This window comes from Lepisma saccharinum, chromosome 4 (assembly GCF_977018435.1).
Source record: "Lepisma saccharinum chromosome 4, izLepSacc3.1, whole genome shotgun sequence".
Lineage (NCBI taxonomy): Eukaryota > Metazoa > Arthropoda > Insecta > Zygentoma > Lepismatidae > Lepisma > Lepisma saccharinum.
In genome coordinates, this window is record NC_139232.1 from 86,250,418 (window position 1) to 86,268,123 (window position 17,706).

Genomic DNA, 17,706 nt, shown 5'->3' on the forward strand with positions numbered 1-17,706 from the left:
GACCTCTTTACACGCCCTTTGAACTATGTACGTACTTAGAGGTCTACCAGCCACATTTCACGTTTACCACATTATAAAGCATAGCATATTTCACAGTTTAACGTGGAAAACGGTGTTTGAATTATTGTGGCACATACAGCGTTTACCAATTTTAGTCTTCAAATATTCTCAAAATTACTTTATCAATATGGTTCTATATCTCATTGTAACTTACATTTATTACGTGAGCTATTTTGAAAAGTTGGTAGCTTTTGGTCAGGAAGTTTCAACCATAACAGAGGCTGCAACAACAATAACAACAGAGGCTCCAGCAACAGGATGAAAAGAGGCTCCAGCAACAGGATGAACAGGGGCTCCAGCAACAGGAACAGAAGCTCCATTAACAACAACAGAGGGTCCAGTAGATAGTGGACCAACAGACCGAACAACAGGAACTCGGGCTCCATCAACAACGACAGAGGGTCTAATAGATAGTGAACCAATAGACGGAATAACAGGAACAGGAGCCCCATCAACAACGACAGAGGGTCCAATAGATAGTGGGCTAACAGACGGAATAACAGGCACGCATACCACCCATACCCACTCTTTATGGCTACATTATGTATAAACACTTGAGACAAAAACAAATCAAACTGAATATACAACAATATTCTTTCAGTCAACTTTGTGTGTGTGTGTGGTTGTGTGTTGGTGATTTGTATTTGATTTTGAATGAGTGTCATGTTATCTAAAAATCTGTTTTAAATTCACTTTGTGCTCGGATAGGCTAATCGGGACTGGGACTCAGTATAAAGTTTAATATACTTTCCCCGGTGATCTAAACCTGTACCATTGTTATCACTATGCCTGTAGGTTAACTAAATATGAAGGTTAGCTTACATGTAGGATAGTTTCTTGTGTCAACAATTATTTTATAGTGCATTATATAGCAAGTTTTAGTTAACAATATTTTATCGTAACGAGACCCGGGTCCCCTGGAGTTGTAGTGCGCTGTACCATGAAGGTGGATTTTATTTTCTTCATCACCAAACATCCATAAATGAAGCATTATCTTATTATATCTTACACGACTACATAAGAAAGAGTATTGTTCTGTTTGTCCAAGTATGTGTGTGATTGTGTGTAATTGTGTGTATTTACACATGTATGTGTGTGGGAGGGATATTTCTGTACCACCAAACCCATGACTATATCTCTCTGCCACAACTGACAATTGACTTTAGTAACATTACACTCTGTCTCGGTAATCTGTGCAGCAAGGCCGCACATAACGGTACAGAAGGGGAGAAAGCGAGTACGCGCTGGTGCAAACAGCTGTAGCCTTCATCCGTGTTTTCCCATCCATCCACGCATTTACCCTCTCTAGCGTTCACTGACCAAACCCTCTCGAGTCACGACTTAGTCAGAGACTTCCTTTCCCAGTTGCTCCAGAGATTTCCGGGACAGAATGTACTTGGTAGTTAACTTTCATTATAATACTTACATGAGATTTATGTCTACAGAAGTAGTGCCATATTCAGCATATCGGTTAGGGGATTGGATCATTAAACAAGGTTTAGATAGAAATTGTACATTCTTCTCATCTCTTTGCTGTCGACCTTATTTGACTTTATCGGAGATATTCTTGTCATTCTACCCCCGCACCAATCAGTAGCAATACAAAGGTTCTATCGATACGCCACTCAAAAAACGCTACACATGCGAAGGTCACATGGTTGACAGTGAGTCAATAAGAGGATTTCACACAAGGATGCGTTTCTTTCAGAAAATATTGACGCAACTGTTCTTCGTCACCAACTAAAATAAGCTCAAATCCACTCTCTGCAGTGTAAACAAAATGACAGCCAAGAAATAAGTGATCTCATGAGAAACATCTGCTTTCTTATAATTCAGAAATGACTTTCGTTCATGACCTACAATATAAATACTGGTAACTGGTACTGGTTTTGCATTCATAGTTGGAAGTACAACGCAACTGGGTAAAAATGGTGTCAAAGTTATTCCTTCTGCTCATTGTGGTAAGAATAATTTAGTAGAAAATTTTATTTTTAGTATTTTTGTTTGTAAGATAATGGACCAAACTTTAATTTTGCTAACTAATAATAAAGTGAAATGAATATGACATTTGAATTGCTCTGAACTGACGAGTCTAATTCATTATGAATTTATTAATGTGGTCCATATCAGGGTTCTGGGAACATTAACAGAGGTCTGGCACTTGTGGAGGCCAGATTCTTGCGGGGCGAGATTCTCTCGTGTACACTGTACATCAAGACAAATAAGGAGTAGAGTATGTGTGGGGGAGCAGCTTGTATTGAGAAGTAACATGTGTGGGGGAAGGCACCCCTCTCTCCCGGCCTTCTCACTGAACCACCTGCTACTTCTTCTGCCACGTTTACAAAGACACACTGAAGTGTTACTCACTCATTAAACGACAAAATGGGCGTCATTTGCAAGATGTTATTATCCGCACTTAATATTCGTGTAAATCATTTTTTTTTTCAAATATAATGGCATACGTATGGCTGTAAGACTAGAACATGAATAAAGACGAACTATTTTTATTTAGTGTTACATCATTTTAAAAATCATCAGGTTTTTCTGCACAACCCTATAAATATAAAAACCTCTTGTATAAAAATAACGAGAACATAGGTAGAAGCACAGTAGACCTTCATAGACATAAGCTGCTAGCTTAACTCTCTGCATTGCTAGTAAGACATTCTTATTTCCTTGCTGATCTCTAGTCAGCTTCACCATTTCATTATGTCTGATCGTCGTGATTAACCTAATATTGGCGAAATGCGATTGATGTCAGAATGTAAGTTATTTTTCTATGCAAATCAGTAACGTGTTTGGAAGCAACTACCAAGGAACGTACTACACAAAGACGTTAATAGATTAGTTACTCAAAGGTACAAAAACATAAATAGCTCAAGAACACTCCTTTTTGTAACACTAGCAAATCTAAATTATTACTATTTATGGTATTTAAATGTAAGACACTACCATGTACTATAACTAATTTTAACATTTACCTGATATTATGAAGTCTTATTTCAAAAAACTGCAGGCAAGGCATAAAGATTACAAATGCGTTATAGTACCTTGATGGTGAAAGTATTGAGCCATCCACTCATGATCTCATCACTGGAAGTTCCAGGTGCAAGTCCTGGCTCTGTCTGCATAGAAGTTTCCGTATCAGAATCTCTTCATCATTCATCCTCGTCAGCTCAATTAGCCAAAAAGTGGTATAAATGCGATCAAGTAGAAAAATGAAAATAATCTCGATATTTGCTTTATCAGTATGGTTGTGTCTCTCATTGTAACTTATATTTGTCAGGTGAGCTTCGGTGAAAAGTGGGGAGCTTTTGGTCAAGAAGATTCAACCACAACAGATATTCCAACAACTTATTCAACAGATTCTCCAGTATCAACATGGACTCCATCAACAACAATAGAGGCTCCAGCAACAACAACAGAGCTTCCAGCAACGACAACAGAGGCTCCAGTAACAACAGAGCCTCCAGTAACGACAACAGAGGCTCCAGCAACAACAACAGAGCTTCCAGCAACGACAACAGAGGCTCCAGTAACAACAGAGCCTCCAGTAACGACAACAGAGGCTCCAGCAACGACAACAGAGGCTCCAGCAACGACAACAGAGGCTCCAACAACAACAGAGGCTCCAGCGACGACAACAGAGGCTCCAGCAACAACGACAGAGGCTCCAGCAACGACAACAGAGGCTCCATCAACAACAACAGAGGCTCCAGATACAACAACAGAGGCTCCATCAACAACGACAGAGACTCCAACAACTCATACCCACCCGACGCACCCAACGCACCCAACGCATCCAACGCACCCAACACACACAACACACCTTCATACACATCCTACACACCCTACAGATGTTACAACACCGTCTACAACTGCCGTACCTGTTCCTCAGCGACCACTCATTGTCCTTCCTCCATGGCTGCAGAATCTCATTCCAAGGCCATTTCCATTAAGTTCTAACAGGCCTCGCCCCCAAAACCAAGGCAATGGATTCGGCATTGTCAATAGACCATACTTTGGAATAAAAATGCCATTTTGAGACTCTAATTTTATCTGCCTAATGGCTACATATGTAAACATGTGAGAGCAAAATAAATCAAACTGAATATACAACACTATTTCTTGCAGTCAACTTTATGTGTGTGAGTGTATGTGTATTTGATTTTGAATGAAAGATGTTTTGTCTAATAATCTGTTTTAAATTAACTTTATGATTCAATAGGCTAATCGGGACTGGACCTAAAGAATAAAGTTTCATATACTTTCATCGGTGATCTAGCCTGAACCATTGACTACAAGGTAGCAGTGTTATCATTCATATGTTACCTAAATACGAAGGTTAAGTTACATGTAGGATATTTTTAATGTCAACAATCAATTTATACTGTGAAATATATAGAAATATTTAGTTAACAATATAGCGTATAGGCTATTTCTAAGTGTCCTTTGATAATTACACATCGGTATACGAGCGTATATTAAATTATATTTTATCTTATTGCAATAAGTTCTCCGTCTAATTTGTATGTGGGTCTTTGGTCGAAATCGCAACTCGTTGAGTATACAGGGAATATATGCAACTGTGGCATGCCATGTGTCCTGCTTCAGCAGTGGCGGCTCGTGGTGAACCAAAGTGGAGGGGCGATAGCTCACAAATTTGCTCTACCAGTAATGTGAGCTTAAATGATGAACAGCCAACTTGATAGAAATTCATATGTTCGTGTTTACCGAATATCATGTTTTGATACGTTTGCACATATTATAATAAATTAATAATTATTTAACAGTAATGCGAAGATGGAAGAAGAAATAGAATTCTAATAGATTTAGTCGTAGCATTTTTTTAAATTAACAGAGGGGAAAATTTAGAAGAAGGGATATTAATTTTTACACAACTTGATAAGCACAATGACGAATATTTACGTGCATTGATCGTGAAAATTTCTAGTAAAAAAGTTACACAGAAAAAGTTTCCTTTCCAACATGACTAATTGAAATGTGAAATAGGGCAATAAAATAAATATCTCACTGGAAAGGTGATATCTGCATTACCAGAAGCTCTGCAGTAAAAACTTCAAACTTACCAGAAATCTTCTTCAGACATGCTTGTAACTGAAATTCATCCTTCTGTCCTTCAACGCGAAATTTGCGAGTGAACTCACGACCTCCCTTCCTGGACACCTGTTCTAGATTCAAATTCAGCCTAGGTTTTTTATGTTTATTTTTTCATCCAGACTTCTGGTAGAAAAACTTCGCACCAACAATTTCTCCACACTGTCCATCGCGACAAATGCACAACTACAGCACACAACTACCGAAAAAGCTTCACTTTTCCATGGAAAACGAAGAAACAACAAGTGCCAATACTATCGTCTTCCCATTCGGTCGTTTTATTTCTTCGGGGTTGCCAGACAATTTTGCCAAATTTTCAGAAATTTGTACTTCAAGGGTTCCTGTAGCGGCTCTTAGTGAGTTTAATTGACAAGTTTCTAATTTAGTTAACAGCCGCCTTGAAAAGAAATTGGACAACTTTGTCACATGATCAGGATTTTTTTTCAAAGATGCTGATCAAAACATATAATTAAATTTACATGATGTACTCCACATTATTGTAATCCAAATGTACTTTCCACTAAACTCAGAAAAATTACAATGCACATATGCGAAAATTTTCCGAGTAACAAGAATCTATAGTTCGACTTCCGTGGCTAGCATAGCGCATTACAAAGCCAGGGCTCCTCGGTTCGAATCCCAGCATGGGTATGTATGTTATTTGTGAGTGCCCCTCCATGAATTTCATTATATCATCACTCATCCTCATTGATGTGATTACCGAAAAGTAGCAGAAAGCGACGGTAAATAACAAAAATGAAGCAAGAGTCTGTACTTTTTCAGTTACCGATATTTTCTTTCCTCATTGGAAATTGCGTTACTTATTGCTCTACTCTTATGTCATAAGTGACTAAGATTATGGAATACAGAATGATTTTTTTTTCAACGCTTGGTAATTTTCTTCATTGTTTACCGTTCTCCGGAGAGAGGGCCAGTTTCGAATAGACGGTGGGTTACGGACGACAAACCCTTCGTCCTCCTATGCACAGATCCCGGGCGTATTATTCCCCCAGTACCCTCGGCTCTTACCCCTCGCGGCCGCGCCTGACAATGCTCTAGATCTCATGAAGTGGGAGGACGGCGCTCCACCTGATTTCTCTCCAAGTTGCGTATTTATCCGCAAGGTGGCGTGCAAACTTTGCAATTGTCCCGCAAGAATGATTACAGAACCGACTAACCAACGATCTATAAGCAATGGAATATTTGCAATTCAGACAATGTAAAAGCTAATATAGAAATGATAATGTAATGTTTGTTCACTTGTGGTTACACACGGCTGTGCAGCGTCCTCATCGTCCTTATGAGCGGCCGCCCCTGTGCTTAGGTGTTTAGGACGGTAGGCTGGCAAAAAGCACTAAATTTCCCCTATGCCATCCAATTTTTACGTATCAACCACACCCACTCACGCACACCAATACCCACACCTACACCTATTTGCTTCCGGTCCACTTCTGGTCCATGTCCGGTCCACTTCCGGTCTACTTCCGGTTCACTTCCGGTCTACTTGACAGACACCTGTGGGTTTTTCCAGTTTTTTTTAAGTATACAAGTAGGCTACAGTAATCTTGCCGATTCAAAGTAATACTTGGTACGAGGTGTATTATTTTTATTAATTTAAGCACAAAGGAAAAACCTATTTTGATGATGTTTTTTGTTGATTTTATACTATTGCAAATCTGTGTTTTTTTTTCACCTCGTACTTAGTACGAGTGTCATAATTTCTTTCGAGTTAAAGTACGTAACATCCGCGCACACCCATGCATACCTATGCATACCCATACCTATACTCACGCACACCTACGCACACCCACACCTACACCCACGCACAGCTAAGTTATGAAACAAGTTATTACCCAATGTTTACGCAACAAGTTATTACTCAGACCCTTATCTAGCGTGTTGTTGGTTATGACGTAACAGGTGTCTTCTGATTGACTTACTGTTTTCGGATGTTTTCATCCGGGCTTAGGTTACTTAAAGGTTTTTCGCATTACAGATCAGTCAGTATCGTGAGAGTGTTTTGAAGAGTACGGATGTGTTGTTTCAGTGTTAAAAGTTAAGTATTTAACTTATTTTAAAGCTACATACTATTTATTATTTTTAAGTTTAAAAAAGTGTATCAAGTGATTTTTTCATAGTAATTTCGATCAGCTTGAGTTTTGGTATATTTATTATTTTTTAATACTTAGTACAAATAAATATTTTATATATAATAAAAAAATAGCTACAGAATTCGCTAAATCTAAATATTCAAGCGGAGATTACAAATCTTCAAACTCAACTGATTGATCCTATAGTAAAAATTGATGAAGAACACAAATCTTTGCTTGAGAATATACTAATTTAGCTTCAATAGATAATCTTCAGAACTTAGAAGAGAATATTGCCAATTTGATAAATTTAGACAAATCCAGAGAACGAATACCAAGCAGCTGAAACAGCAATTAAATGACCTGGCAAATAGTATTCGTACCGAACTGCAAACCATCATCCAGAATATCAAAGCTCAAGAAGAATATGAGCAGGTAAATGCTAGTATTGCTAAATTGCAAGAACAGTTTCAATCTTTCGAAGTTCCTACATTGCAAAGTATAAGATCTGAATTACAGACAGATGAACTGCATACAGCTATAAAAGAAGTTCAATCGAAACTGCAGACATTGGAAGATTTTATCAATAATTTAACCTTCATCTTCTGAATTAGATGCTATTGCTCGGAGCGTTGCTGGCATCAAATTACAGTTGGAGACTTATGCAGATTTTGGGAGGATACAAGGTACCATAGCTCACTATGGCAACTATGAGAAATGAGCTAACAAGTGTACAGGAAACTCTGGAATCGAAACTGCCTGGCATTACTGATATTCTAGCTATAGTTCAACAGCAAGTTACTAAGCTTGGAAGCTTGAATACTGAATCAGAATTATCTCATTTCCATCATCTTATTGACGACATTCAGAGTAAATTAGAGACACTGCAACAGTCTACACCTACGCAGGATGACATAACGCAACTGCAAGAAATTTTGAAAAATGCAGCTCATGCAACAGAACTCGATGCTATAAAATTAACTCTTACCACACTTCAGAATACTGTAGCTGGTTTGCCTACTTCTCAGGAAATCAGAGCTATGAGGAGAGCAGTACATCGAATTTTAAAATCTGATGATATCAAAAACATTCAAGCAGAAATTGCGCAAATCAGAGAAACTGTTGCTAGCCTCCCCAACAATCAGATAATTAACGAACTACATGCATTATTTACAGAAATCAGAAGTCAAGTACACGATCTTGCTACCCAGAGTTCTAAATTGAAACTTGTAGAAAATTTACAGGAGATTATTTCTAATATTACGTTACAAATTACTACTCTTGAAGCAAGTCAAGAATCTGCTTTATCGGGTTTTGCTACTCAACTTCAAGATCTCAAAGAGGAATATAAACAAATGTATGTTGATGTAAAAATCAAACCGAGCTACGATGAGTTGGTTCGTACTATCAACGAACACTTGGAACCGGTATTAAGCAGACTAGATTACGTAGATACTCGTCAATTTTATTCTATGGAAATTGTTAGCTTACAAAGTGTTCCATATGTTCGAGGGCACTGGACGTACGTCAATGCTGACAATGTTTACAAATTATATCCGTACACTCAAATGAATTGAGTACATGAATTTTTTGTTGATGGCAGTTTACGATTTCTGAAGTTTAGTTTTCTAAAACATGGAAAACATATTGAAGTTCCTCAGTTTACTATAGTGCGAAAATATGGTAAACCCAAGGCAGTTCAAATACCTATTGCATACTGGGATGAGTCTACCAATAAATATAAAGTACATGACGACGAACAATTATCAGTTTTTCATATTGAAATTGGTGACAAGCTAGTATTTGACATAAAGCGGTTATACCCTGAGGACAATCCATTTTATGCGATATTCTCACTTCGAACTCGATGTCAAGACAAGATATACAGGGTGGCTCAATAAGTCACTTAACACCCCCAGTACAAGGCCACTGCAGCGCGCAACATGGAAATGGTGATCACCAATAGTAGTATATTTAATGCTATAATAAACTCGAGAAATGAAGAGCCCCCCTCAAGCAGATTTGCCTACACTTAAAACTAGCTCAACATGCCCATATGAGCTTTTTGCTCAAGTGTAGCACCCCCTCTAATCCAAGATTTTTGTAAAAATGCCCTCGGGAATTTTCTGTGAAATGAAGAGCCCCCTCAGATTGATTTGTCCACACTTACAAAAGTTGCATCAGCCAGATTTTTGTCCATAAGCTTGTTAAAAATATGCTTTTTTTTATATTGTTTTGGATACACTTCAAATTAAGCCAAAAACCCACACCCACACATATTTACTTCAGGTTTAAGTTCAATTGGATACCAGGTTCAATTTGTTTATCTAATATTAAAACAATGTAATATGCAGCGACCCTCTATAATTGCTCTGTGACCCTCTCATTTCTTACATCATAAACATATGATTTTTCACCTATGAGAATAACACTACATATGGTGTCATCAGGTAATGCCTCATGGAATTCACAGATAATTTTAATGTTGGTCCTGTCATTAACCACAACTTGTTTCCTTTTTGAAGTGTTGATTACAAACATGGGTCTCTGTGCTTTGAATTCATCTGGTGTGTAATACATGTCAGTATTGCCAGTAGTGACCCTTTTGAATGCCGAAAATGCCTCATATAATTTGAGGAAATCATCCTTGGACATGTCTAAATTATAATTTTCTCTAGGAAATACCTCATTTCTGCCATTTTTAAGATATATGTTCTTGATGTTGCAGTTATCAAATTTACTTGAATTTTTTTCCTGATTGTTGTGTCTTCCAGTCTGAAACAATACCACCACAAAATCCGGCATGTCATATTGTATGCTGGAGAATGAATTTGTAGCATCAAACTCATAATAGGTACCAGTGGCAGGCTTCTGTACACATTGATATGTATAAAATTGTAAAGGAATCTGTGGATTTTTTAGGATATCTGCTTTGTATTTAAGAGCATAACTGGCTTCATATTCAACAACTGGCATTCTTAGCTCCATAGTCTGAATAATGCATTTGCCTTCATCAGGTAGGGTATTAGGCAGAGCTTCCCCTGTAGAGTTTAATGTACTGTACCTCATCAAAGCATTATTATCATTGGCAGCTCTTCTAAATGTGATTCTTAAACCACCCTTCCCCATAATATCTTTGTAATCTGAGAAGAATCCTGGCAACAGGCGCATAGGGAACAGCACTGTGTGGCTTTTAGATATAATTTTATCACCAGCCTCAAATCCACCTATTTTGTAGTAAGAAGCCTCGGTTTTGGATAATTTTAGTGTGGCCAAAGCTGTGGAGGTAATACCCGGATAATCCACTCTGTTTATAACAACACCATGTTTTCTGACCTCAATTTCAGAGAATAGATGTGGCACAAAATTGTCTACCAATCTTATATTTGAATTTGCCGGATAATCTGTTCCATCGAGTTTTACAACATCAAATTTGATGTATAGATCTGCTCTGTGGGGGTGAATAAAGCCATCCCCTACATCAAGATCAACCTCAATCTCTGTGTTGGGTTGATTTAAATTTGCAAATGTCCTCCTGTTTGGGGGGAATGATTGTAGCTCATAACTCTCAATATTTTCCATTTTTTTCTTGTATGTATTTTTATTTAAATATTAATCTCTATGATTGCAGTTGTTGTGGCTCCAGCAAAATCAACTAATTCTTCTTTTTTATTAGTGACCATCAATTCAATATAATCTATTCTATTATGGCACACAGGAAAATATAATGTTGGGGATGGATTGTAGATGATGGGTTCCATAAATTCAGAATTAGGTTTGAATGTTGCAATGATGCCAGTTTGTTTGTGAGTGCCTATGCCATTTGATTTGGTGATCATACCCACTGCCACATTACAGTGAATATTCAGAGTCTCTATGGCTAAGAATTTAGGTATATTAATAGCAGTGTGTTTAATGCCTGGTTCAAGTTTTGTGTTGTTCTCAAATCCTAACAGCTCTCCTATAGTACCCAGATCCACTGTCTCTGTAGCAGATGCAATTTCTACTCTGTGAGTGACAGAATTTTGACTTAATACTATACCTCTGGGTAATTGAGCATTTAGAGTGGACAGATTATATTGCCCTGGAGTGATGACAATTTTTTCATCCCCTACTGCAATTGTGTTGTTGTGGTGTGTAATATTAGGGATTAAGTACATGCCATAAAATGCTCTGAGAGCTATTGTTTTGGGATACATTATGTCATCATGTAATTTGAGTTTCAATATTGAATTTTGGCTGGTGAGATGGAATACCCCCATGATGTTTTAAATACTACAAGGCTTTTTGAAAATTTTCAATTGATGGTTTATTTATTTGAGACATATATCTAAGAACAGATAAACACAAATGTCCACAATTAACATCTTTGAAATTTTGAACACGGGCATTATTGTAATAAAGATTAGCTGATTTTAGATATTTTACTAAATTTTCAGGTGGAACACCTCCAAATGAATCAAACACAAATGCCTCATTGTTTAAATATTTAAGATAACAGATCCAGTGAGTGCCCTGATTTTTGTACTTATCCAAATTAACAATGCCACACTCTTTGTTGAGTGGTTGTTCTGGTAAAGAATCAGACATGTACACACCTCTAAAATGTTTGATGTCCAGTGACTTGATTAAAGCTTCAATATCTTGGTTTGTAAGCGGCTCTTGTTTTTTTTAAACTTATTCATGGCTCTCTTAACACCTTTGCCTTGTTTCTCCATGGCCAGGTTATGGCGCCTCTGCTCATCTAATTCTGCCCTATTCTTCTTGGCATCTATTACTGTTTTTGCTATGGCAGCTGATCCCCCGGCCAAGCTCCCCACAGCCCCGAGAGCAGCTAAGATGGCAGGGATGGTAAATATAAAACCCCCAACATGTGATTTATTTCTTGATTGCTGTAATTTTTTTAATTGGGGGGTACTAAGCAACAATTTCATACCATGACCCTTGGCAAGACAAGAATTTTTTTTCTTGCGCTGCTTTTTGTTTAAAAGGCTGTCAATAGGCCCAAGAGATTTAAGACCTGCATAAGGTATTTGATACATAACACCCTTGGCCTTCATTGTAGGTTTATTATATACATATTCACAACCCCCACCCCAATTTTTGTTTGGTGCTCATGGCTATGGTGGTTCCCAATGCTGCTATTTTTTCACTCAAAGAAGCATTTTTGCTTACAAATCTACCAAATGCAGCCTCTTCTAATTTCTTGTCTGCAACATGTCTCTTGTCAAGATCAGAATGTGTGTTGTATGCTATGTCATGGTCTCTACAAGCAGCATCTAGGGGATTAACACCAGGATCACCTCTGTTTAATCTATGGTCCAATTTTGTGCCTGGACCACAATACTGATAGCCTGGAATGTGTAGTTCAAATGGCAGCTTGTTTATAATGTCATTAACCAAGCCCCTACCCTCAGAAATATTCCAAAATTTAGGTGGTAGAGTATTAATAATTTTTATAAGATATCCAATCCCCTTAGTGTCATTCACTATAAAATTAGACAATTTTGTGCTTATCATGTCCATAATTCCAACTTTTTCATTGTAAAAATTGTGGTTGCCAGCATTTTCCTCCCCAGCTATCACCAATAACCTATCTACAAGTTTCCTGACATCATCAACCCACACAAATTCTTTGGGCAGGGTGTTGTATTGTTTGATTCCACCGCCAGTCTTGATCTGAGACCATATGGGCTTGATTAAATTATTGTATTTTGCTCCACTGCTAGACTTGACTCTTTTTTGTGTGGGATCATTGTTCTGGTATAGAGCATCTGATTTTATTAATATTTCTTTGTAATATTCATAATCTTGATCTGTATAGCTGCCAGGCCTTTTCCTAGTCATCAGTTCCCACAATCCAGGTGTGCCGGGGTACTTAACAAAAGCACCTTTTTCTCCAAGACGAGATTCTGAATATACAATCAGATCATCCCCCATAAATGTTACTCTGAAATTGCCAATTCTATGTATGATGCTACCATCACGCTCTGTGTCAGCATATAAGCCAAACACCTCATCTTTGTTGTCTTTAGATGTGCTTAAATATTTTTGAGCAAGCAGACCCAATTCAATAGGATCCTGAGTAGCTTCAATTCTTCTAGGAGCAATAGGACTAGGTGTATGAATACTGGAAAGTGGGGTGAATGGATAATCTAATATGTTCCTAGCAGCTACAGGTACAAGCTCTGTGATCAAATTTTGATTTTGCTCTGTAACAGTTTTGATATTTTTACCTAATTCACTAATAGCATCAATTACAGGCTGTTCTGTTTGCTTGTGTTTTTCATAAATTCCTCGGTTCTCTGATTTCCATCCCTTAAATCTTTTTACAAGATAATCTCTTAATTTAAGATCATCAATGATTGGCCTTTTCATGTTTATTTATTTATGTTTCAATGTCTAGAAAATTGTTGATTTTATTTCTGTATTTGCCACTATTGGGTGTTCTTGTCATATCAATTGTGACAAACCCATAACTGTCCTGGTTCCAGCACCTGCTGCATATCTTAGAAAAATCATTGTAGCTCAGGTCCCCACCTACATATTCATCATGTATGTGTTTGAGGTTGGTATGATCCTGATGAAACACACATATAAAATTGCTGTTGTCTCGGATCAGTTGCTTCGGAATTTTCGAAAAAGTCTGTGCCAGGTAGAAGCAATCAATGTTTTTGTGCCGGCCCTGTGTAAAAAAATTTCTAACCTTGTTTTGATTATCCAGTATAATGTCATTAAACACAACAACAGAATTATCGAGACATTCATGGAGTGGCTTAACATCTGGTTCAAAAGTGGCTATATCCAATCCATCATATAGCTTCATCAGCTCTTGATATTTTAATTGTTCCAAGCTCTTAGAGAAGATATACAAGTGCCTGTTTTTCCAGTCTAACCAGTTGGGTGCCAATAAAAAATTATCAACTATTAGTGTAGTTTCACCACAAGCAGATGGCCCAACAATAAGACACCTAATATTATCAGGTAGCAATTTGCCATTTCTCTTATTCTGCTGTTCAGGTTCTGGCAGCCTTTTTATAACATCCCAGGTGCTCATATTATTATTTTGTTTGCATCGATCCAGCTGTGTTCTGGGAGTCCTAGCCATTTGACAAATAACTTGTTGCCTTTTCTGCGGATGATTTTTTCTATGAGATATGTGTCAGGCTGTTTAGTTTTGCTGAGCTCTTCTTCATAGAACCTGCCTTTGAGAATTTCTCCTCGGTGGTGTTTTATTATATATGTGTTAAGGGTTCCAGGTTTAACTTGAACCACTGTAAATAATTCAGTGCTCCAGTTTCTTGTAAAGCCTCTTTTGAATAAGTGCTTATATTTGCTGATTCTTACTTGATCACCCACCCTGTATTTGGCCTTTCTTGTTGTTGGCTGGTATCTAGGATAATAAACAGTGCTGATCAATTTTTGCTCATCAGATGAAGTTACTTCAGAGGGTTTCATGTTGATTGTGGAATGGACCGAGTTGTTATATTTATGTAGAAGTTCTGGAAGAATATTAATCCATTTATAATTACCTTGCAGGGTAAATTGCTTATACATATGATTTTTTAGGGTTCTGTTGAATCTCTCTACAATTGAGGCCTTGAGATCACTGTAACTCGAGTAATGTTGTATTGCCTGGCTTTTAATAAATTGTTGAAACACTGAATTATAAAATTCTTTGCCATTATCTGTTTGCAAATAGCGCGGTGATCTTCCACTCTGATTGATGATTGTCCTGATGGCTTCTGTAACACATTTTCCAGTCTTGGATTTGAGTGGCACAGCCCAGGCAAATTTTGAAAATGTGTCTATTACAGTGAGTAGATACTTGTAGCCCTTGTTGATTTTGTCTAAGTTTTTCAGCTGTCCACTTGCCATGTCAATCAAGTCGCTCTGCCATAAATCATCTATGCCCTTTGTGACTACTGGCAGTCTCTTAAAATTATGTCTGGCCTGTCTGTGTAATTCATCAACAATAATTTGTCTAGACATAATATGTAAACAAGAATATTGCAACTATGGGGTGTTCAGCAGCTGATACTGCAGGATTTTCTAAATATAATTTGTCCCCTATTTGTATTTTAAATTCCAGAGAGCCATCATCTTCAACATATGCTGTTTCTAATGTATTGGGATCTGTAAAATCCTCTAATTCTACACGGGTGATTTTTACTTTGTTATCAGCATTTGTTATTGATAAGGTGGGGTAGTGGTGTGCCTGTGGTTGAAGCCAATATTTGATCTTGATTGGTCTCAATGTGCCCCCAACAAAAAATTGGTAATAAAATTGTGCAGGGGACAGCATACATATTTTGCCACCTGGTGTAAATGGAGAATCATATTTTTTGTTGGGGATGCTGTACAATTCAAGAATTACTGTATGTTTTGGATTTTCAATTATGCCTGTTATTTCTTTTTCTGCTGTGAGCAATCTACTTGTTACAGATTCAAGGTGCTCATTGATAGTCCTAACAACATCATCATGGCCTGGCTTGATTTTTATGTCCACAACAAGTTTCTTGTATTGTTGCACAATTTCTTGTAGCTGGGTGGCAAAAACAGACAGAGCATTTGCTTGATTGGATTCCATGGTCCCTAGCTGTTGCTTGATATTAGCAACAATTTGCTGTAAATTTTCAACAACTGCCAATTTTGAATTTTGAGCAGTAAGATCATGGACCCGTCTTCTGATATCCTCAAACAGGGCATGCAGTTCATTAATATGTTGATTGGTTGGAAGAGTGGCCACTGTCTGAGTAAGATGTTTGATCTCTGCCTGGATATTCTTGATATCTTCTGATTTCAATATGCGATTCACTGCCCTCTTTATATTTTTAAGTTCTTGTGATGTAGGCAGATTTGACACAGTATTTTGTAAAAATTCAAGTGCCAATTTCACATTGTTTAATTCAGAAGCATCAGCCACATTTTGCATAGCATTTTGGAGCAATGCTATATCTGCCTGAGAGGGTGTTGATTGTTGTAAAATTTCAAGTTTTGTTTGGATATCATCGATCAAGTGATGAAAATGAGATAGCTCAGATTCAGTGTTGAGGTTTTCAAGCTAAGTGATTTGTTGCTGGACACTAACAAGGGTATCTACAATCCCAGGCAATCGGGATTCCAGTACATTTGCCAAATCACTTTGCACTGCTGCTATTGCACCTTCAAGATGGGTTATGGAACTTTGAATTTTTCCAAAATCTTCATATGTTTCAAGTTGCAGCTTAATATTTGCTACACTCCGAGTTATTGCACTCAAAGCATCAGAAGATGGCAAATTGTTCATAAAATTTTCAAGTGTCTCAATTTTTTCTTTAACCTCGGCTATGGCATTGTTCAGAGGGCCCAGATTAGGTATTTGGAGTGATTGAATCTGTTTTTTAGAGTGGAAATCTCTAGATCAAAATCTTCTTGTGATTTTATGCTTTTGACAATTGTTTGGAGCTGTGTCTGGACATTATTTATCTGCTCTTCTAATTGCTGTTTCAATTGCTCAGAGTTGGTGGCCTGGGTCTTAAATTTGGCTTGAAGAGCTGCTACAGCTTCTTCTAAACTTTGAAAATTATCTAATGTGGCCAAGTCAGTATATTTCTGAAGCAATAATTTGAGTTCAGAATCAATTTTAAGAAGAGGGTCCATGCATTGTGATTGCAAATTTGTAATTTCTAATTGAAGACTGGCATTGAGTGTAGTTTGTAATGCTTGTAAATCACTTCTTAATTTCTTGACTCTGACATCAAGCATCAGAATCTCATCACTGTGATCTTCATGTCTTGTATGGCCAAAAATATCATTAGGCATTTTTGATTTAGTGGTTATTTATTATAGAGTATCTGATTCTTAATTCTATAAAAAAGGGTATAAGCTTGTCATAGGATCCAGGGACCTCAATATATAAGCAGTCACCAGCAGAAACAGTATAAACAGTGCCAGAAATCATGTTTGAGTGCTTGATTCTATAAATATTTCTCCCTACTGAAATTTTAACATCACCCTCAGGAGTTGTAATAAATTGTAATTGACCACCTACAGGTAATTGGTAATGATTTAAATTATTGTTAAATATGTACAATATTTTGCCTGTTTCATCATCAATATCTGTAAGTATGCTGTTCAGATGAATAATTAATAAACCACTCAGTTTAGATATTATATCAGAAGAGGGTTGTGGTGTTGGCAGCTCCATAACAGCCCGTTTTTTGAACCCAAATAAGTTCATAGGCATGTTTATTTATTTCAAATCATGCTCTGTGTTTGGGCATTGATTCCCATTTTTCAAATCACAATGACCCCATGGTAAAGTATGTATGCCACATGATAAAATGCATCTCTTATCATCATGTGGGTCCAGAGCCACTTTTCTTACAATATTTGTAGTCAACAAGTGATCCACACTCTGAATTCTGGATTCTGATGTTCTGATGGTGCTACATGA

The 17,706-nt window shown here is 37.3% G+C and overlaps 1 protein-coding gene across 1 annotated transcript; it reads left to right on the plus strand.

Annotated features, from left to right (window-relative positions):
* Positions 1-1,900: 1,900 nt before the first annotated feature.
* On the plus strand, positions 1,901-4,178 carry LOC145987251 (uncharacterized). The gene is made up of 2 exons (XM_083121768.1): positions 1,901-2,021; positions 3,347-4,178. Exons 1-2 carry the CDS (start codon positions 1,989-1,991, stop codon positions 4,103-4,105), a joined length of 792 nt encoding a protein of 263 aa, XP_082977894.1. The 5' UTR covers positions 1,901-1,988; the 3' UTR covers positions 4,106-4,178.
* The last annotated feature ends 13,528 nt before the right edge of the window (positions 4,179-17,706 follow it).

Bases quoted from the DNA above. Each gene is read 5' to 3' on its own strand.
- LOC145987251 (XM_083121768.1), top strand. From the start codon at position 1,989: ATGGTGTCAAAGTTATTCCTTCTGCTCATTGTG. The intron at 2,022-3,346 runs GTAAGAATAATT...TATATTTGTCAG, and splicing joins TATTCCTTCTGCTCATTGTG to GTGAGCTTCGGTGAAAAGTG.